This window comes from Salmo salar, chromosome 13, assembly GCF_965601325.2.
Source record: "Salmo salar chromosome 13, fSalSal1, whole genome shotgun sequence".
Classification (NCBI taxonomy): domain Eukaryota; kingdom Metazoa; phylum Chordata; class Actinopteri; order Salmoniformes; family Salmonidae; genus Salmo; species Salmo salar.
Window position 1 is genome coordinate 71,513,260 of NC_138303.1, and position 23,277 is coordinate 71,536,536.

Here is a 23,277-nt window from a genome sequence, read left to right on the forward strand (position 1 = left end):
AAATAATCATAACATTTAAAACTTTATAAATAAAAAAATATATACAAAAATAAGACTCATAAATATCAAAAAGAAGTAACAAAGACAAATAGAAACGAATTTGTGTTGATTTGGCACTCGAGCATCAATACATTACCCATCCCCCAACACTGTCAACCAAGAGTCAAGACTAAACCAATTCACCTTGGTGGTGTGCAGACTGGTTTTATATTATTCTTAACGATTTCACACAAACCAGAAAAAAATGCAACAATATGTCTGTGAAGCTATATATTCACAGTATTATGAATGAATTGTGGTTTATTTGGTAGCATTTCGTAGTGACTGATTTTACTAATTGTATTTGTACTGTACAAAGTTAGAGGTGTGCTATATGATAGAGTCCCCTGCTCCCCCTACCTCGGGCTACCAGTGGGGAGACCTGAGGTCAACCTACCCCCACCCCCCTCCCCATCTCGTACTTCTGAGTGGGAGACCTTCCCAGGCAGTAGCCTGCCTAGCTCACAAACTAGAATCAGGGCGCCCACTCTGACAAGGTTAATTGACCCACAGTCCCACAGGGTGACATGATATCATTGACGTGACATGCAAATGAGCGATAGAAAACCGATCGCGCAAATTCACCCTTACGATTTTTTTTTGTGCGGGCATCCCGTGCCGCCCTGGGTGGCTGCCCATGTCGCCTATTCCTAAATCCGCCACTGTATACCCCATTTGTCTTGCCATTTCAGTTAGAAATGTCAATATCATGGTGAACGTATAGCCTACTTGACACTGATGTACAAGCAACATTTTATCTAAAGAGTGTGCATCACAGAAGCAATTAGCATCGCAACTCTTATTTTTTTCAAGTGCTCCTTACTCTAGACTAAGACAACAGCAAACAAGTGTAACTGGGTTGGTTATGTTTCCACGTGCTACTGCAGAATTTGGTTTTCAATGTTTATATATTACTATTGGTTGGTTCAAGTCAGATGTCAATAAGGTGTTTTGTCATTGGCTATGCTTGCAGTGTGCAAGTGGAATTCAGCAGGGGAGAACGTAACAGGGTTGGTTAGGTTTCCACTTGGCACTGCAGATCTCCCCCTATCTGCAAGCGTAGCCAATGACATAACACCTTATTGACATCTGACTTGAACCAACCAATAGAAATAAATAAACATTGAATACATACTACTGCAGCAGCAGGTGAAAACATAACCAACCCTGTTACACAAGCAAACACTCAAAAGTGTTTAAAAGCGTGAACTCAAAATACAGCAGCCCTGCACTCTCAAGCCAATCAAAAATCCTCTAACCGCTGTCTGCTTGGTTTTGGTAGCTTCCAGCAATAACTATTGATTTTCCAAACAGGACTTTGGGGAGAGGCTTGATAGAACATGAGCAACTCAGCACTTTCACCAACCAGCCAGACAATTGCTAGACTACTACTACTGTCAGTGTTGTAAGTACTAACACTGTCAAGTGCATGTGAGAGAAAGGGAGAGGAGGGGGAGAATGAGAGCGGAATCAGAAGTGAGATACTGACACTGCATGTGCTGAGCTTTCCAGGGCTTGTCACTTTGCATGAAAGCGATTTTTACTGAGCGTGGAGGCAGGGGAGTAAAAGGGATAATGCTAATAAACTGTGAGTGCAACAGTGGAGTCCCCGCTTGGCAGTATCGTGAGACTGCATCCCAGAGTGTAACCCTGGTTTGGGGGTTCCACCGAGACCAGCCCACCACCACCTCAGCTAGGAGAGCTGACATCAGCTTCCTGTCCCACACAGTTGCAACAAGCAGTCTCTGCATTCTTCTGGGTTAAAGACCACACTGGACATGAAGACACACACATACAGCTGTGCACACACCAACTGGCCCTAACTCATATCCTGTCTGACCCACAGACCCTACATATCACCACAGAAGACAAAATGGGCCCAATGTGAAAAACTTCTTGGATATTATCAGGGCAGATATTGAATGGTGTAGTAGGGGGTTGGTGGGAGGGATATCAAATGTCTGGCTACAAAGCTAGTTCCTACCCCACTCAGGCATTCTTTAAGTCTTTTCTGCTATCCACAGCAGTTCAAGGCAGGCTAACATCCCTATGCTCAGTCAGAGGCCTAGCCTTGATCTCTTTGTACTTTGGATGCTTAGCGCCTGTCTAAAAAATATAAGAGCGAAGGGAACAACAAGGCAAAGTATACAACATAGCTAGTTTTAAACTCACTCTAAATTCACCTTAAGAGATTTCTTCCTTAGAGTTTCTTCTAAACTGGCAATACTGTTTTATAAGGAATGTGTCCTAGTTTGACTGACACAGTGCCTGCAAAAGTATTCATCCTCCTTGGCGTTTTTCCTATTTTGTTGCATTACAACCTGTAATTGAAATAGATTTTTATTTGGATTTCATGTAATGGACATACACAAAATAGTCCAAATTGGTGAAGTGAAATTTAAAAAATTAAACAAAAAAAAACCCCAGGGAAAAGTGATGCGTGCAACCCCTCTTTTTACGCTGCTGCTACTCTCTGTTTATCATATATGCATAGTCACTTTAACTATACATTCATGTACATACTACCTCAACTGGGCCGACCAACCAGTGCTCCCGCACATTGGCTAACCGGGCTATCTGCATTGTGTCCAACCCACCACCTGCCAACCCCTCTTTTACACTACTGCTACTTTCTGTTCATCATATATGCATAATCACTTTAACCATATCTACATGCACATACTACCTCAATCAGCTTGACTTACCGGTGTCTGTATGTAGCCTCGCTACTTTTATAGCCTCGCTACTGTATATAGCCTGTCCTTTTACTGTCGTTTTATTTCTTTACCTACCTATTGTTCACCTAATACCTTTATTGCACTATTGGTTAAGCCTGTAAGTAAGCGTTTCACTGTAAGGTCAACACCTGTTATATTCAGCCGACGTGACAAATAAACTTTGATTTGATTTGCATATGCATTCACCCACTTTGCTATGAAGCCCCTAAATAAGATCTGGTGCAACAAATTATCTTCAGAAGTGACATAATTAGTTAGATTGCACACAGGTGGACTTTATTTAAGTGTCACATGATCTGTCACATGATATCAGTATATATACTACAGCCTTCCCTGTAGCTCAGTTGGTAGAGCATGGTGTTTGCAACGCCAGGGTTGTGGGTTCGATTCCCACGGGGGGCCAGCACAGAAAAAAAATAAAAAAAAATGTATGAAATTGTATGAAATGTATGCATTCACTACTGCAAGTCGCTCTGGATAAGAGCGTCTGCTAAATGACTAAAAATGTTAAAATATACACCTGTTCTGAAAGGCCCCAGAGTCTGCAAGGGGCACCACCAAGTAAGCGGCACCATGAAAACACAGAAGCTCTCCAAACAGGTCAGGGAAAAAGTTGTGGAGAAGTACAGATCAGGGTTGGGTTATAAAAAAATATCAGAAACTTTGAACATCCCACGGAGCACCATTACATCCATTATTAAAAAATGGAAAGAATATGGCAACACAACGAGAGTGCCATCCACCAAAACCCACAGATAGGCAACAAAGACACCAAAGATAACCCGGATGGAGCTGCAAAGCTCCACAGCGGAGATTGGAGTAGCTGTCCATAGGAACTTTAAGCCGTACACTCCACAGAGCTGGGCTTTATGGAAGAGTGGCCAGAAAAAAGCCATTGCTTAAAGAAGAAAATAAGCAAACACGTTTGGTGTTCGCCAAAAGGCATGTGGGAGACTCCCTAAACCTATGGAAGAAGGTACTCTGGTCAGATGAGACTAAAATGTAGCTTTTTGGCCATCAAGGAAAATGCTATATCTGGCGCAAACCCAACACCTCTAATCACCCCGAGAACACCATCCCCACAGTGAAGCATGGTGGTGGCAGCATCATGCTGTGGGGATGTTTTTCATCGGCAGGGACTGGGAAACTGGTCAGAATTTAAGGAATGATGGATGGCGCAAAATACATGGACATTTTTGAGGGAAACCTGTTTTAGAGATTTCAGACTGGGATGGAGATTCACCTTCCAGCAGGACAATGACAATGACTGTTAAAGCAACACTCGAGTGGTTTAAGGGGAAACATTTAAATGGCTTGGAATGGCTTGGTCAAAGCCCAGACCTCAATCCAATTGAGAATCTGTGGTATGACTTAAAGATTGCTGTACACCAGCGGAACCCATCCAACTTGAAGGAGCTTGAGCAGTTTTTCCTTGAAGAATGGGCAAAAATCCCAGTGGCTAGATGTGCCAAGCTTATAGAGTCATACCCCAAGAGACTTGCAACTGCAATTGCTGCAAAAGGTGGCTCTACAAAGTATTGACTTTGGGGGGGTGAATAGTTGCACGCTCAAGTTTTCCGTTTTTTTGTCTTATCACTTGTTTGTTTCACAATAAAAAAATATTTTGCATCTTCAAAGTGGTAGGCATGTGGTGTAAATCAAATGATACAAACCCCCAAAAAATCCATTTTAATTCCAGGTTGTAAGGCAACAAAATAGGAAAAATGCCAAGGGGGTGAATATTTTCGGAAGCCACTGTAGAGGATGGACACAACAGGAAATGGCGCAAACAGCAAGGGGAGGAATTCTTTGTGGAGAAAGATCTTCTTCCCTTCTCGTCTGTAACTACTTCTCACTACTTATCACATATTGCCTATTTGAGACTAATCTGACAGGAACATTTCCTAATGATGGATGCCAAAGTCAAGGAATCGATGACAGCACCTGCGAAACTTTCTCCTACTCTGACAGGAAACCAGTCACCTTGAGAAACCGAGGACAGTAAATTATGAATGATCAAACAATAGCCTTGCTGAACCTTCGAAGTGCTCAAGTCTGCAAAGTCTAAATGATCCCCCTGCCAATTTGTGGGATCCCTGCCAGATGCTTCAGGTGACAGCTAAACTTACAGGTGTTGGAGGGCGCACATTTTTATTACGCATCTCATTTTGGATGTTGACAGACAATTTGAAAAGTGGCTGCACTTTTGTGGATCCCCTACCTGCGCTGCTTCAAATCTGCATTACAGACAGACACGTCCTTCGCCGAAGAGACACTTTTTTAGCAGATAAGATCGTCTGTTTTACCTACTGCTGCATCTTACAAAAACCAAGTCTGTTGTCAGGCAGACACTTGAAATACTTCAGTGGAGGGAAATACAGGCTACTGGTGGAGAGAGAACAAATTGATAACTCCATTATATCCCCAATTCCTCTTTACCATATGCCAGATTGTATGGCGTGGGGGGATACACATTGTTTGTATAAACAAGGCAACTGAACATTTAGATAATTCATTTTCTATTTGTGCCATACTCATCTGACCTTGACCAGAAACTGCTGAGCAATTATAACTGTCCACTGAATAATATGCTGCGGATGCTATATAATGGGTACTACCACTACTATGGGCGATTGGTTTTGGCAAATAAGACTGGCTGGGAGTCTATTTCCAAATAGCAGTAGTAGTAGTAGTAGTAGTAGTAGTAGTAGTAGTAGTAGTGAAGGACGGGAGAGTGGCAGCATGAGAAGCTAAGGTGAGGAAGTGTGTGTGTGTGTGTGTGTGTGTGTGTGTGTGTGTGTGTGTGTGTGTGTGTGTGTGTTCAGAGTCATTAGACTGAGAGCTCCTGATGGGAGTGTTCACATGGCAGCGGGCCACTGCTGTTTGATGTGCCCTTCAGAGGCGACCAAGTAAGCCCACTAGTTTACTCAGCGGGGAACCATCCAAATACAGCTGCAGACAATGATACTGGGCTGAAGTGGTTCACCACACACACACACACACACACACAAAGTATTGATTTAATACGAAAACACAATACCACACGAATGGTGTACACACACACTCTCTCTCATGGACAAACACATACAGCGTAGTGCATTCACAGACACATTTACACCAAACAAACAAACAAAAAAACAGAGACACTGTCTGCCATTTGACTGCCCTAGACATGCTGCCTCTCTGTGTGACTCCCTGACAGACAAACAGACACAGGGTCTTGTGAGGTCTGGGCAGGGCAGGGCAGTGGGGTGGCTGTGTGAATATGATGTCTGAGTGGAGTAGGACAGCTCTTCCGCTGTGCTCCAGTGCCCACGCTGTCTTTATCACCACAGCGCCGCTCGGCCTCACAGGTCACACCCCTTGCGTCTCACATATGCTCTCTCTCTCCTCTCTCTCACACACACACACACACCACACACACACACACACACACACACACACCACCTCCATTTATTACAAAAGGGAATTTTCAAAACACTTGGTGGTAGTACATGCTGTAGTAGACAGTGCATTATGGATGTTCCCCATGCTAGGGGGCAACAAGGAAACAGGAAAGTCCTATGTGGAAGAGTTGTGTTGGTTGTGTGAGCATGTGGTATAAGTTCTAGATATGTTACAGACAGACAGGTCCTTTTTTTGTGAGTAAACAAAGGAAAAGTGATTGTCTGTTTTACCTACAGCTCTCTTGTTAAACAGACACTTGAAACATGTACACTTAGAAAAAAAGTTTCCAAAATGGTTTTCCGGCTGTCCCCATATAAGAACCATTTTTGGTTCCAGGTAGAACCCTTTTGGGTTCCATGTAGAACCCTCTGTGGGAAAGGGTTCTACATGGAACCCAAAAGGGTTCTAACTGGAAGCAAAAAGGGTTCTTCAAATGGTTATCCTATGGGAACAGCCAAAGAAACCGTTTAAGTTCTAAATAACACCTTTTTCTCTAAGAGTGTAGGTAGGTAAGCAGACAGATGGGTAGGTGAATGGACAGTTATGGGTTACAGGAGGACTGCAAATTATCTGTTATTTTCTGTGTTTGTATGCACATGTCTGGGTGGATATGCACAATTGCGTTCTCATTTTCCAATGTACATTCTTTGTACCTTTCTTATTCCACAACTGGAATTAGATGCCTTTATACCCTAAAGATCCAACAGATCCTTGTGTCACAACAGGTGACGAACATTTCAGAGGGAAAATGGCTGAACCCAGTGTGTTTTCACCTTGTTTCATTTGGCTAAACTGGAGGAGGCTTTAAATAAATGAATGTGTATTAATAAACACAGAACAGGGGGTCACAGCAATTGCTTTAATTAATTTGTAATTCAATCATTTCAACCGATATCTCTGAAATTGAAAACAATTTGAAAGCGTCTGCAGACAAAATGTGGGGGGTGGGACATGCAGTGTTCAAAATGTCTTCTTTCTCAGCCCACATCACGTGTTCTGCATAGTCCTCAAGTAGTAGAAGTTCAACAAAGTATACAGAAAATATTGTTGATGGCTTCAGTCGACAGTGACAGGACGAATAATTTGTTCTATGAATTGTATTTCTATGCCACAGCCACATGATAAGAAATCCATTCCATGCATTATATTTCTATGGCAAAACAAAAAGAAATCCTGAGAAACAGAAAGCTCACTGTAACAGTCAGCAGCAGCTTATACATTGTCCTTCCCTCTCTCTTACACTCTTTCTCTCTCTCTGTCTATTTCAGTGTGTGACCAGCGCTAGGGGCTCAGCGTCCCCACAACCTTTCATCTTCACCATCCCCACAATGTCCCCATAACCACTGGACCACTGGAACTAATGCCCTCGGCCATTAAGCTGTCTGAAACTTGGGGCCCTGGCCCAGGGGCCCGTCAGATTGATGCCACACTGGTATTGTTGAGGCCCCTGTGGCTCGTTTTCACCTCGGACAGCTGCGGTGGAGCTCTTTGAGGTCTGGAGAGAGGTGCTGTCAGCAGCCACTGCTAAATAGAGTCCCCCTGTGGTTTGGTTGGTTTCTTTTGATGCCTGGGTGAACTAGAAATACCTCAGCCCTGTCTGGTAGTGGCAAAGAGGTCAGGGTGACTCATTTTAGCCCTTGGAATAACAATGTTTTGTTCAAATAGACTTAACTGAACTTCAATTGACTATTTCTGCCTGTTGATGGGTATTTTAGTGTGAGCTTATGATAATTGACCTTGGCTGATGACATTGAGCAAACTGAGGAACATCATTATTCTTTTAATAGTTAGAGTGAATGAGGGTTTGACCATGTATTTATGCCTGGTTAGCTGAGTCACACTATGGAAGATGGATCAACTCAACAGCTCATGCCAACACCTCCCAAGTTATTGGCAGCTTGATTGATCTGCTTGATAACAGATGAAAAGAGGAGCGATGAGGGGGACTGATTGTTTGTGTGTTTGTGTGTGTGTGTGCGCGCATCTAAGAGGCAACAGAGGGTTCTGACTGTGTCTTGCCTAACTCTCTCCCTCTGTCTTTATCTGTCTGTCTGACTTGGGTGTCTCGCTGACCGTAGATCTTGCTAGATCCTGTCAAAGTGATAATTTTAGACCAGAACCAAGATGATTAAGATGTCTGGTTCCCTCACTTGGGGATGTGGCTGTCTACTATATGTTTACTGCACTGGTTGCAGTCACATGTCTCAGACAGTGTTTACAACAGACAAACAGGAAGAGCCTTCATCCCTGTTACCCATCAACAGTCTTCGACCTTCACATCACCGTTTAGGTAATGGCTCACTGAGTAGTGGAGATGACACAGAGATGCATAGATACTATGGGTGAATTAAGGGACATGTCAGAGGCTGGTGTAACCCAGACACAAATGTAGCAATTAGATGTACATGTATGTCTCTTCGCATTTCGCAATAACAGCACTGTAGTTATGCAGTTTTCATAATGCTTTCTTTGCTTTCCGCTATCGTTTGTCAACAACGGCTCCAAATGTTTTAAATGAGCAGTGAAATGTAAACACAAATCATCCTCAAGCACCTATTAATGACTTTAAAACTATAAAAGCTTAGCTATTGGTTATAGGCTATTCTCCACCGAGATCTTGTCTGAGACGTGTGTGTACTGTAATTAAGATCGAAGTCAAAAGGTTAGATCCCGTCTTTTTGGCCTCGTTAAAGGCCTGTTTGGGGATAGTCATGAGAAAACTGACAGCTGTTCTGCTGCAATTTCCCAGTGATTTCAAAAGGAGCTGAGCAAATGCATGGCCCTCTCCCATTCAGTCATTCAGGAGACTGGCAATAGGGTTGACAAACTAGCGACTGGGTTGACTGAGGGTCACCTTACTGACAAACTGAAGCCAGGGATAGAAACTTGACCCTGGCCCCCTGTTGAAGGCTTTTATCAGGTGTGGAAAGGTGATGGGAGATAGCTGGAGGGACCTTCAGCGCATAGTGAGAATGGTTGGTGGTGACTTTTTTTCGAATGGTGACATGTACAGTGGAAAACAGCTTGCATCGACACATGGACACGTAGGATATTTGGACTTAGAGAAGAAAAACTGGTCTTTTTTGATGGCTAAAATGACATTGATTCAATTTGAGGTTATGGGGACATTGAATTATGAAGATTTGGCAAAGCTGTGACTGAGTGTGCGTTCAATTTAGCCTTGTAGATCCATAGGAGCATCTGGAATCATTGAAGGAGTGCTTTTCCAGATGTTGTCATGCTCTGGGTTCATAGTCAATGTTTACAGCCTTGTAAAAGCCAGCTCCAGCAGTATCGGGTAGAGCCCGATACACCACGCTGTCAGAAACGGCATCTGCGTACGACCGGGAATACTGCCAAGTGGCCATACGACATGTAATGGGGATAGCGAGTTATGGTAAATTATTTGTATTAATCAACAGGGTGAGTTTCTCTTGAGAAGAATCCATTGTCTGTGACAAAACTCAGTGAAACTTCTAAATTATGTTATTAATACATACTGTATTATTATATATTTTGTTAGGCACAACTGCAACATTCTACTGTTCGAATTCTGGCCCTCTCTCCTGTCCTTAGATATTCAGGAATACAGATCTTGAAGGTCCAAGGTCCCCAAGCCAGCCATGTTTCCTCTCTCAAACTGAGTTGACATAATTGAAGTGGTGTCCCTCCCAATGGCATCACTGAATATTTATTAATGTGACTGCTCAGGTATTGTCAATGTGGCTTCATAAACATTTCTCCCCTCACTGACGTATTTTCCTCATTTAAAGGTTTAGCCAATAATCTGCGATGAGCTGAGAAATTGATGGATTAAGGATGAGCATCTACGGACATTCTTCATAATGTGGTAACAAGCATATCAACCTTTTTGATTTAAAAGTTTTTAGCAAAATACACAAATGTACATCTTTTTATACAAGATCACTCATAAATATTTTTTTTACTAGGCCTATACCAAGACGAATTAAACTGAATGAGCGTCTGTCACTGAAGCCTTGTGTGTAAAATAAACCACACATTCATTTCCTTGGCTATTGGACCAAGAGTGCCACAAAAAAACAAAGCATCACACGTAATAACTTATTTATAGGAAAAATCATTAAGCATGAAGTATAAGAAATATGATAATAGTATCATGCATTGAACTTACCAAAAACGAAACCAATAAGCGCAAAAATAACCGGTAGGGTATCCAACGTGAGGCGAAACTCCATTACCCTCTGGTGTATGATAAAATTGTCTTCAAACAAGAAAAGTTTGTCAGGTATCCCCCCCCAAAAACTCAAAATTATCCAAATGTGGGTAAGGTCTGTCAAGTCTACAGAAGCCGACTCGGACAACTTTGGAAAGTCAGCACCACACGTTGAGACAATGTCTACGATTTTGCAGCATCACATCTGCTTCAGAAAGCCTTCATACATTCTTAAGAATAAGTTCCTTAAGGTGTTTTCTTATATCTGAAGGATGGCAAATTTACGCGCCTGGATACGGTCGGGAGTAGAGAGAAGATGCACTATTTTCTTAGTTTTCTCTGCCGCTGTCACCGTATTGTTTGTTGATGGGAATTTTTCATAACGCTGTCCAGATTTACATTTAGCCCACGATGTTAGGCTGTCTACCCCCGAGTCCAGGTTGCTTGGTATTGAGAATCAACTTCCTCATCAAAAAGATAACTTCTGTGACAGTATGTGCAGTTTAATTCTTGATAGAGACTTTCATTATTTATCTTCTCCCATTCCATCCTCTCTCTTGAATGAACCGAATTACAAGTCCCGTTATCGCCAACACGCTCTCGTGGCTAAAGCCCACCCCCTAGCCCCAGTCTATAGTAGTCAAAACAGTGAACACTCTTAAAGACACAGTGAAGAAATATTTCGCATAACTTTCTTAGAATTGACAAAATCATGCACAAATTACACTCTCACGTTGCACATTTGTTTACCCGGTGCTGCAAACAGATCAATAGAATGTATTGCTCTCAACTCATTCCATAAAAAGAGGTCTGTTTGTGTCAGGATAATATTTTCACATCAAATTGTATGAATGTCATATGGTCAGTTGAACAATTGTTTTAATTAATAAGGTTGTGGGAGATTTTGCATTGCCAGTTACAGAGTTCAAATAAATTCCATTCCGAATGCTAGGCCTATCTATAGTCATCTTTTTCAATCTCCATGGGTATGTTGATTCACAATATTCACATGAAAATGTATTCACCACTATATGCATTTCATTTACCTTGGGATAATGGCATCAAAAACGTGATGGTGGAATGAATTCAAATGTAAACATATCATATGCCTTACATATGAAAAAACACACACCAGGAATCCCAATGACAATGACTAGGCATTAGACCTATGTGATGTTATTTATGCAAAGCAGGCAATAAAACGGACGTTCTAAAATCTTTCAGGTCCAATGCAGCAGTTTTTTTTTATCTAAACATCAAATCATTTCTGGGAAAGAAAAAAGTACCTTACTGTGATTGTTTTCAATTTAAATCCTCAAAAAGAAACAAAAATAGCTTCTTAGCAAATAGCAATGTGTCAAGCAAGAATTTTGCTAGGACTGTGGTTTGAGTGGGGAGGGGAAAACTGAAAACTAGCTATTATTGGCAGAGAGGTTTAGAAATCTCTTTCTTATTGGTCTATTAACTAATAGCAATGTGTCAAGCAAGAATTTTGCTAGGACTGTGGTTTGAGTGGGGAGGGGAAAACTTTATAAAACTTTTCTTTCTGGGAAAGAAAAAAGTACCTTACTGTGATTGTTTTCAATTTAAATCCTCAAAAAGAAACAAAAATAGCTTCTTAGCAAATAGCAATGTGTCAAGCAAGAATTTTGCTAGGACTGTGGTTTGAGTGGGGAGGGGAAAACTGAAAACTAGCTATTATTGGCAGAGAGGTTTAGAAATCTCTTTCTTATTGGTCTATTAACTAATAGCAATGTGTCAAGCAAGAATTTTGCTAGGACTGTGGTTTGAGTGGGGAGGGGAAAACTTTATAAAACTTTTCTTTCTGGGAAAGAAAAAAGTACCTTACTGTGATTGTTTTCAATTTAAATCCTCAAAAAGAAACAAAAATAGCTTCTTAGCAAATAGCAATGTGTCAAGCAAGAATTTTGCTAGGACTGTGGTTTGAGTGGGGAGGGGAAAACTGAAAACGAGCTATTATTGGCAGAGAGGTTTAGAAATCTCTTTCTTATTGGTCTATTAACTAATAGCAATGTGTCAAGCAAGAATTTTGCTAGGACTGTGGTTTGAGTGGGGAGGGGAAAACTGAAAACTAGCTGTTATTGGCAGAGAGGTTTAAAAATCTATTTCTTATTGGTCTATTAACTAATTTACCATCTGGTGATGTCACCAGGCAGGCCAAACTCCATACCACCAACACAGGCCAAAATTTCAGCCAGTCTTTTCAAACAGCTTTTACACTAAAAGGGCATTATCATCACTTTCATAATTTCACAATTTTATTACAACGTCATAGCATGGAAATATAAATGAAACTCAGAAAAATCTTGTTTTTGATAGCACTGGGCCTTTAATAAACCCCACAGTGCTGAGAAAATGTCACTATCTATCTGAAGGAGGGCCTTGTCCTGAATTGATGGAAGGAAAAAAGGCAATATTACATGTGCTTGGAGATAGAGGCAAACTGCAGAGTATGAGATGTGACAGAGCAGGACATAGCGGGATCCATCAAATCCCACGGTGGGAAATAATACGGAGTGATTGGATAGAGTGCCGCTCGGCCAAATAAATATGACGTATTGCAAAATACCCACGTAAACACACGGTGCTTGACATTCATAGAAATGAGTTGGGAGATGACATTTATTGAGCTGCCTGTGCATATTAATGTGTAAAGACTTCACTACTGTGCATAGGGACTGGGATATTATCAGGTTTCATTGGTATTCTGGTGCAGGCCACTATTGTAGATTTAACAAATAATGTTTTAGAAATCCATGCATTCTAACACAATCTACAAAATCTAATCTAATAACACTAACTTGAATACATCCTCTTTCTAAAGCACTACAACACATAGGAAAGTACCCCTAACTGTGAATACCCTTGATATCACCATCATGTTTCATGCATGTGCATGTTTAACCTAATTACGAAAACTGATTCATTGAGCTCCAGTGCGTAATTGAATAAAACACGATGATGCAGTCCCTAAATACATTTCAGCTTGTCAATGACGGATGACGCTAGTTTGGGACCCGCATCAAACATTTGGTCAAGCTGTCAGCGAAATGGTGCAGTCAATGAATTTAGACATATTATCCAGCAGTAGATGTCATATTATGGCCAACAGCCTATCAACATGGTTGGATGCTGTGTCTCAGCCCCAGAGGTACTTCAGTTTTAGGGGGGTGATCTTTCTATTGCTGTGCCTTTCTGCTTCATTTGTCACACCTTGCTGTTTGAAGCAAATTATCATCAGGTATTACACAAACAAAGTTAACTACCCACAAGGACAGGTGGGAAAAAGGGCTACCTAAGTATGGCTCCGAATCAGCGACAACGAAGTACAGCTGTCCCTGATTGAGTAGCAGTAGTCCAATGTTTTACCAGTGCGAGTACTACAGGCAATGTGTTGGTAGAACTTGTTACAATCCCTGGTGTCTCTCTGGAAGGAGATCCTCGCCCTGAGCTCGTCTACTTTATTATCCAGAGACAGAACATTAGCGAGTAATATACTTGGAAGCGGTGGATGGTGTCCACACCTCCTGAGTTGGACTAGAAGTCCACTCCAAATACCTCTTCTCCGCTGCCGGTGTTTTGGAGCAGCCTCTGGAATAAGTTAAATTGCCCTGGGGAGCACGAACAAAGGAACCAATTCGGGAAAGTCGTATTCCTGGTCGTAATGTTGGTGAGTTACCAACGCTCTGATATCCAAAAGTTCTTTCCGGCCGTATGTAATAACACACAGAAAATTTGGGATAATAATGTAAGAAATAACACACAAAAAAAACTAAATACTGAAAAGTTGCTTAGGAGCTAGAAGCAGAGCTGTCATAACTGTTGGCGCCATCTTTCCTGGAGCAGGCACTTCATGTTTTTGATTTAACCAACCTGGAAGACCAGGTGTGTTAAATTTAGGCAATCACTGAACTGATCCATTAGCTCAGTTGGTTTTATTAATTTTTATTTATTTAACCTTTATTTAACTAGGCAAGTCAGTTAAGAGAAAATTACCAAAAGGCAAAAGGCTTCCTGCTGGGACGGGAGCTGCGATTCAAAAAATATACACTGCTCAAAAAAATAAAGGAAACACTTAAACAACACATCCTAGATCTGAATGAAATAAATAATCTTATTAAATACTTTTTTCTTTACATAGTTAAATGTGCTGACAACAAAATCACACAAAAATAATCAATAGAAATCCAATTTATCAACCCATGGAGGTCTGGATTTGGAGTCACACTCAAAATTAAAGTGGAAAACCACACTACAGGCTGATCCACCTTTGATGTATTGTCCTTAAAACAAGTCAAAATGAGGCTCAGTAGTGTGTGTGGCCTCCACGTGCCTGTATGACCTCCCTACAACGCCTGGGCATGCTCCTGATGAGGTGGCGGATGGTCTCCTGAGGGATCTCCTCCCAGACCTGGACTAAAGCATCCGCCAACTCCTGGACAGTCTGTGGTGCAACGTGGCGTTGGTGGATGGAGCGAGACATGATGTCCCAGATGTGCTCAATTGGATTCAGGTCTGGGGAACGGGTGGGCCAGTCCATAGCATCAATGCCTTCCTCTTGCAGGAACTGCTGACACACTCCAGCCACATGAGGTCTAGCATTGTCTTGCATTAGGAGGAACCCAGGGCCAACCGCACCAGCATATGGTCTCACAAGGGGTCTGAGGATCTCATCTCGGTACCTAATGGCAGTCAGGCTACCTCTGGCGAGCACATGGAGGGCTGTGCGGCCCCCCAAAGAAAAGCCACCCCACACCATGACTGACCCACCGCCAAACCGGTCATGCTGGATGGATGTTGCAGGCAGCAGAACGTTCTCCACGGCGTCTCCAGACTCTGTCACGTCGGTCACGTGCTCAGTGTGAACCTGCTTTCATCTGTGAAGAGCACAGGGCACCAGTGGCGAATTTGCCAATCTTGGTGTTCTCTGGCAACACGTCCTGCACGGTGTTGGGCTGTAAGCACAACCCCCACCTGTGGATGTCGGGCCCTCATACCACCCTCATGGAGTCTGTTTCTGACCGTTTGAGGAGACACATGCACATTTGTGGCCTGCTGGAGGTCATTTTGCAGGGCTCTGGCAGTGCTCCTTCTGCTCCTCCTTGCACAAAGGTGGAGGTAGCGGTCCTGCTGCTGGGTTGTTGCCCTCCTACGGCCTCCTCCACGTCTCCTGATGTACTGGCCTGTCTCCTGGTAGCGCCTCCATGCTCTGGACACTACGCTGACAGACACAGCAAACCTTCTTGCCACAGATCGCATTGATGTGCCATCCTGGATGAGCTGCACTACCTGAGCCACTTGTGTGGGTTGTAGATTCTGTCTCATGCTACCACTAGAGTGAAAGCACCGCCAGCATTCAAAAGAGATCAAAACATCAGCCAGGAAGCATAGGAACTGAGAAGTGGTCTGTGGTCCCCACCTGCAGAACCACTGCTTTATTGGGGGTGTCTTGCTTATTGCCTATAATTTCCACCTGTTGTCTATTCCATTTGCACAACAGCATGTGAAAATTATTGTCAATCAGTGTTGCTTCCTAAGTGGACAGTTTGATTTCACAGAAGTGTGATTGACTTGGAGTTACATTGTGTTGTTTAAGTGTTCCCTTTATTTTTTTGAGCAGTGTATATAGGACAAAACACACATCACGACAAGAAAGACACAACAACATTATATAAAGAGAGACCTAAGACAACAACATAGCATGGCAGCAACACATGACAACACAGCATGGTAGCAACACCACATGACGACAACATGGTAGCGACACAACATAGCAGCAGCACAACATGGTAGCAGCACAAAACATGGTACAAACATTATTGGGCACAGACAACAGCACAAATGCAAGAAGGTCGAGACAACAATACATCATGCGAAGCAGCCACAACTGTCAGTAAGAGTGTCCATGATTGAGTCTTTGAATGAAGAGATGGAGATAAAACTATCTAGTTTGAGTGTTTTATGCAGCTCGTTTGGCTCCTAGTTGGAATATAATCCTGCAGTACATGCGGCACTCCAGGAACAGGGTCGCCTACCCCTGCCTGGAGTCATCCAATTCATATGCTATTGTATGACTGGGTAAGACGTATGGTACTATATGCCCCTATGGTACTATATGGTACTATACGTATGGTACTATATGCCCGTATGGTACTATATGGTACTATATGCCCTCTAATTCGTATGATATTGTACGACCGCTAAACCATTCATAATGTAACCTATCCTAATGTAATATGCAGTGGTGGAAAAAGTACCCAACAATCATACTTGAGTAAAAGTAAAGATACCTTAATAGAAAATGTCTCAAGTAAAATGAAAAGTCACCCAGTAAAATTCTACTTGAGTAAAAGTATAACAGTATTTGGTTTAAAATATAGTTAAGTATCAAAAGTAAAAGTATAAATCATTTCAAATTCCTTATATTAAGCAAACCAGATGGCACCCTTTTCTTGTTTTTTTAATTTACGGAAACCCATGGGCACACTCCAACATTCAAACATAATTTACAAACGAAGCATGTGTGTTTAGTGATCAGAGGCAGTAGGGATGACCATGGATGTTCGGTTCATAAGTGTGTGATTTTGACTATTTTCCTGTCCTGCTAAGCATTCAAACTGTAATGAGTACTTTTGGGTGTCAAGGAAAAGGTATGGAGTAAAATGTACAATATTTTCTTAAGGAATGTAGTAAAGTAAAAGTAAAAGTAGTAAAAAATATAAACAGTAAAGTACAGATTCCCAAAAATACTACTTTAGTAGTACTTTAAAGTATTTTTACTTAAGTACTTTACACCACTGGTAATATGTCATTCTGAATGGAGGCTTAAATGTACATACCAAATCATACAAATTGCCCTGAGACTAGGTTGAAACTTCATACAAGCCTTTGAAAGAGTAAGTAGAAAAATATATTCTCTGAATATTGTGAACTATGGCAAACTGTGATGCAAATGGTTTATCTAACCTTAGTTGCTTTGCGCAACACAGTCAGCCATGCATAAGGATTGTTGGAAACACCGACAGCATCAACAACAACTTTGAATCATATACATGAACCATACATGCAACCCCGAGAACATCACACACCATCACATGGCCCGGATGAGAAGTGACAGCCCCTCTGCCTAATATGGCTAATTAATCGATGGACTGTGGACTGGGTTTTCAGCATGTGCCAGTGTAACATGATTTATTGCCCGGATCAACCACTCACCATTAAAGCTGACAGCTCCAATTGGACTTTGGCCAAGTCTGTCAAGCATATAGCCCTTGGTTGTGGCACTCCAAAGCAAGATCACATGTTATGTGGATTGTGAAACACAGTTTTTGTTGTATCCTCAGTTGTAATGGTTGCATGACATAGCATTTTCTGTCAACAATCCATTTTAGCTTAATTTGAGCTGGGGTTTTTTAGCTTGTAAATGTTCACCCTTTCACAAAGGGCCTCTGCCAAGCCTTGCCATTTCATTACTTCTGCAGCTATCCGACAACATAAATGTCCACACATATTACAAAGAAATCAAACTGTGATTGCCATGGAGACTGATCAAAAACGCTGCCTCTGAATAGTACTTGACTGCATTTCACACACTGCTCTAAATGTATGCCAGAAATTGTGTTAAAGCAATTAGCTATATTGTATATGTGTTTTTAAGATAAGATGAGCCGCTCTTCAGTGTTTTCGTTTTTCAAATGACCTGTCATTTTATTTTTGCTATTTGGGTTGTCCCATGAAATGAGTGCCTTTTTCATCCCTTTGATACTTAAAGTAGAACTTGTGCACCAATATAGCATTTTAAAAGTCTGTTTTATTAAAGTAAGCGCCCTTTAATATAGACCACATGGCGAATTCAATCAATCAGATTTTTTAGATTAATAAAGACTTGGTAAAGTCCCTCCATGCACCCTCTGTGATTTCGAGGAAGAGTTTACCCCACTTAAACCCAACATTTCTCCAAGTTGTCACCATCATTGTAAAGCTGTAGATATTTTATTGCTTTGACAAAGTCATTTCTGAATAGAATACAGTATATGCATATGAGATGAGGAATGCAAGAACATTATTAAAAAACATTATTAAAAAGCATTATTAAAGTGGCATTATTAAAGTGTAAAAGCAGATCAGATGGTTCTACTCTTTGTGACCATTTGCTGGTGTTTTCTGATGACAAACTGAGCGGGTCGAGCATAACACGTCAACCAGATAGACAGGCTAAAAAAAATTAACAATTTCAATTATTTTGTGAAGTTTTCATTCAATTGCAACTCCCTGTTGCACACAACAAGCTTCCAGTGTCAAGTCCTGACCATAGCGAGTGTTATTTTCTATGGTAGATTAGGTCAGGGCGTGACAGGGGGTGTTTGTCTGGTTTTTGTATGTCTATGTTTTGGTTCTAGGTTTGTATTTCTATGTTGGTGTTATTTGGCATGACCTCCAATTAGAGGCAGCAGGTTGTCGTTGTCTCTAATTGGAGGTCCTATTTAAGTTAGGTTTGTGCCACAGGTGTTTGTGGGTGATTGTTCTTCGTGAGGTTTATGTTCCTCCAGCATCACGGTTTGTTGTTTTGTATTTACTTAAAGTGTTAATTGTTGCATTCGGTTTCACTGATGTAAATAAAACGTGGAACTACGAAAAACGCTGCATCTTGGTCCGCTCTTTCAAACAGCCGTGACATCCAGTCCCCTTGTCACCAGAGGATTTATGGGTGATTTTAGATAAAATTGTCTACCCTGCTACGGTCAACCCTGTTACTTTATTTGGCACTTAAAGGTGCACTATGCAGAAATCGTTCTGCAATTTCCTGGTTGCTAAAATTGTAATAGTTCGCCAAATTTCACTTTATGCAACAAAACAAGCAAGTATATTGGCGAAATTATTGCACCATCTAAACTGCAGTGAAATATATTTTCCAAAACCAAAATATTTTTTTTTCAGCTATTTGAAGCTGGTGACCAAAAGTAAAAGATGCAAAAATTAAACTTAAGACCGGGAAGCATAGAAATAGTGCACATAGAACAGCTCTACCGCTTCTTAGACTTGCTTTCAATGATAAAAGGAGAAATGCTCACAACACGGTAGCAAGTTACGTTTTTAGGAATATTTGCAATGTATTGAAAAAAAAAATACAGAAATATCTCATTCACAAAAGTATTAACACGCCTGAGTCAATACTTTGTAGAAGCACCTTTGGCATTACAGCTGTGAGTCTTTCTGTAAGTCTCAAAGAGCTTTCCACACCAGGATTGTGCAACATTTTGCCATTATTCTTTTCAAAATTCTTCAAGCTCTGTCAAATTGGTTGTTGATCATTGCTAGACCACCATTTTCAGGTCTTGCTATAGATGTTCAAGTAGATTGAAGTCAAACTGTAACTTGGCCACTCAGAAACATTCGCTGTTTTCTTGGTAAGCAACTCCAGTGCAGATTTGGCCTTGTGTTTTAGGTTATTGTCTTGTTAAATAAAAGATAAATTAATCTCCCATTGTCTGGCTGAAGGCAGACTGAACCAGGTTTTCCTCTAGGATTTTGCCTGTGCTTAGCTCCATTTCTTTTTTATCCTGAAAAACTTCCCAGGCTTTAATCGTTACAAGCATACCCATAACATGAAGCAGCCACCACTATGCTTGAAAATATGGAGAATGGTAGTCGGTAATGTGTTGTATTGGATTTGCCCCGAACATAACACTTTGTATTCAGGACAAAAAGTGAATTTACATTTACATTTACATTTAAGTCATTTAGCAGACGCTCTTATCCAGAGCGACTTACAAAATGGTGCATTCACCTTATGATATCCAGATGAATTGCTTTGCCGTATTACTTTAGTGCCTTGTCGCAAACAGGATGGATGTTTAGACATTTTTATTTGGTACAGGCTTCCTTTTCATTCTGTAAATTAGGTTAGTATCCATTAAACTCTGTAACTGTTTTAAAATCACCATTGACCTCATGGTGAAATCCCTGAGCGGTTTCCTTCCTCTCCAGCCACTGAGTTAGGAAGGATACCTGTATCTGTGTAGTGACTGTGCATATTGATACACCATCCAAAGTGTAATGAATAATTTCACCATGCTCAAAGGGATATTCAATGTCTGCTTTTTTGTATTTTTACAATAGTTTTATTATCTATCAATAAGTGCCCTTCTTTGCGAGCATTGGACAACCTCTATGGTCTTGGTGGTTGAATCTGTGTTTGAAATTCACTGCTCAAATGAGGGACCTTACAGATAACTGTATGTGTGGGATACAAAGATGAGGTAGTCATTCAAAAATCATGTTAAACTATTATTGCACACAGAGTGAGTTCATGCAACTTAATATGTGACTTGTTAAGCAATTGTTTTACTCCTAAACATATTTAGGCTTGCCATAACAAAGGGTTGAATACTTATTTACTCAAGACATTTTAGCTTTACATTTTTTATTCATTTCTAAACATTTCTAAAGACAAAATTCTACTTTGACGTTATGGGGTATTGTGTGTTGGCCAGTGACACAACATTTCATTTTAATCCATTTTATATTCAGGCTGTAACACAACAAAGTGTGGAAAAAGTCAAGCGGTGTGAATACTTTCTGAAAGAACTGTATTTTTTAAATGCTTAATCAGAAGCTCCTTGGGCTGTTTTACCTCTTGATGCAGAAAAAGCTTTTGATAGACTAGTACAGTCATATCTCTGGTCTGTCTTGGAACATATGGGAATTGGCACATGTCTGATGAAAGATTTAATGACAGGTCTGATGGAAACAGAAAATGTTTCGGTAACTTTCTAAATGTCGACAAAACAAAATACGCTAGACAAGGTAGGATATTTTTGTGCCGGTAAAGTGAATTATGCAAGGAATGTCGGTGGAAGCGCTTTTATGCACAAATATTGGTCCTCCAACTACGACTTGTCGGGAATGCATGCAGTTTATTAGGCTACAGATGAAATACGTTATGATGAACTCCACAGCCTGGTGAGCTTGATGCTCCTTTCCAAATAAATATCGAGGGTCTAATTCTGGTGTCATGATAATCAATGCTTAGCTGCCGTTTGAAAAAATATATATAAAATATATATTATCTCGCTCTTTTGTCCATAGTAATCTCATCATGCTATACAGTGACTTTAAAAACACCTGCTCTTTCCATGACATAGACTGACCAGGTAAATCCAGTTGAAAGCTATGATCCCTTATTGATGTCAGTTGTTAAATCTACTTCAATCAGTGTAGATGAAGAGGAGGAGACAGATAAAATAAGGATTTTTAAGCCTTGAGACAACTGAGACATGGACCGTACATGTATGCAGTGTGTCATTCAGAGGCTGAACGGGCAAGACAAAACATTTAAGTGCCTTTGAACATTGTAGATAGTAGGTGTCAGGTGCATCAGTTTGTGTCAAGAACTGCAACACTGCTGGGTTTTTCATGCTCTACGGTTCCCTGTGTGTATCAAGAATGGCCCACCACACAAAGGACATCCAGCTAACTTGACACAACTGTGGGAAGCTTTGGAGTCAACATGGGCCAGCATCCCTATGGAATGATTTTGACACCTTGTAGAAACTTGATTTGGGGAACCCTGGATTGGTTGGTTTTTAGGGGCCGTCGCTCTTTAAGGCTCTTATTATAAAGTACCTTTAAACTACTGGCATTCTGGACTGTGATGGAAAGCCTATTATGTGTTTCTTCTAGCCACCGCACCACTGACTTGCAAGTGCATTGAGGTAACATCAACAACATATAGTACAGTAAGCCTTGACAGTATGTGGCCATTAACTGATCCCAGTCATTTTTCATAAGTGCATTATCTTAGTGACCGGACATTGTAAAATATGAAAGTCACTAACAAAGAGCCTAGTTTTTAGTCAGTATGGGGACTTAACAGGCTGGCTGACCTTGTCAGGGTAAAAAAATATGTAATCTATTTCCATGTAATACAGTAAATGGAAATTACTTGCAATGAATCCCCTGCAAATCTGTTACTCTCTGTTTCTCTCTCTCTCGCTAATAATCAAGCTCATACCTGCACCTGTTATTGGAGCTGCTGGTCTTCTTAGGGGCTCATTGGATTCTATTATAGATTAATTGATTAAGAGGGTGGTGCTGGAAAATGACAATATCTCAGTGATCTGTCTTTCAATGAGATTGGCTGTTACCCAACCACCCCAAGGGAGGGAGAGAAAAGGAGAGGGAGAGAATGAGGGAAAGTGAAGAAAGCTGACCTGGGGACGCCCAATTTCCTGTTTCTCCTTGATTTGGTCTCTCTCTTTTTCGCTCTTTCTATTTATTTTTATCTGTCTTTCTTTATTTCTCTCTTTCTCTGTCTCTTGCTCTCTATCTCTCAATTAAATGTTCAATTTCAATTTAAAGGGGCTTTATTGGCATGGAAAACATATATTTACATTGCCAAAGCAAGTGAAATAGATAATAAACAATAGTGAAATAAACAATTTAAAAAATGAACAGTAAACATTACACTCACAAAGGTTCCAAAATAATAAAAACATTTCAAAATGTCATATTATGTGCAAATAATTAAAGTACAAAAGAGAAAATAAATAAACATAAATATGGGTTGTATTTACAATTTTTCTCTCTCTCTCTTTCTCTCTCACACTTGTGTCTGGACATTTTGTCTTTGAGCCTTTTTTGTGAGGCCCCCAACGTTAATTGTTGGGCTGTGAAGCGAGAACGTCCCTCTGTTTTCCTGTGGTTCCAGTAATGGGAGGGGAATTGGTGTATAGACAGGGGCTGAGACCCCAGCCTTCTGTTTGCCATCCAAATGATGATATGGCAGATAACCTGAGAGCCAAAGAGGACATTAACCCTTGAGGCTAGGGGGCACTA

At 40.9% G+C, this 23,277-nt stretch overlaps 1 protein-coding gene across 4 annotated transcripts in view; it reads right to left on the minus strand.

The window, feature by feature from the left end:
* Positions 1 to 23,277, minus strand: part of LOC106567652 (roundabout homolog 3) — a 306,687-nt gene that overhangs the window by 128,661 nt on the left and 154,749 nt on the right. The window contains exon 1 of one of the 4 annotated variants that reach the window (XM_014137194.3): positions 10,378 to 11,025. The exons of the other annotated variants lie outside the window; for them this stretch is intronic. Within the exon in view, the coding sequence (XP_013992669.1) occupies positions 10,378 to 10,441 (64 nt within the window). The 5' untranslated portion in view covers positions 10,442 to 11,025. Of the gene's footprint in view, positions 1 to 10,377; positions 11,026 to 23,277 lie in introns of those variants that run through there. 4 annotated transcript variants of the gene reach the window in all.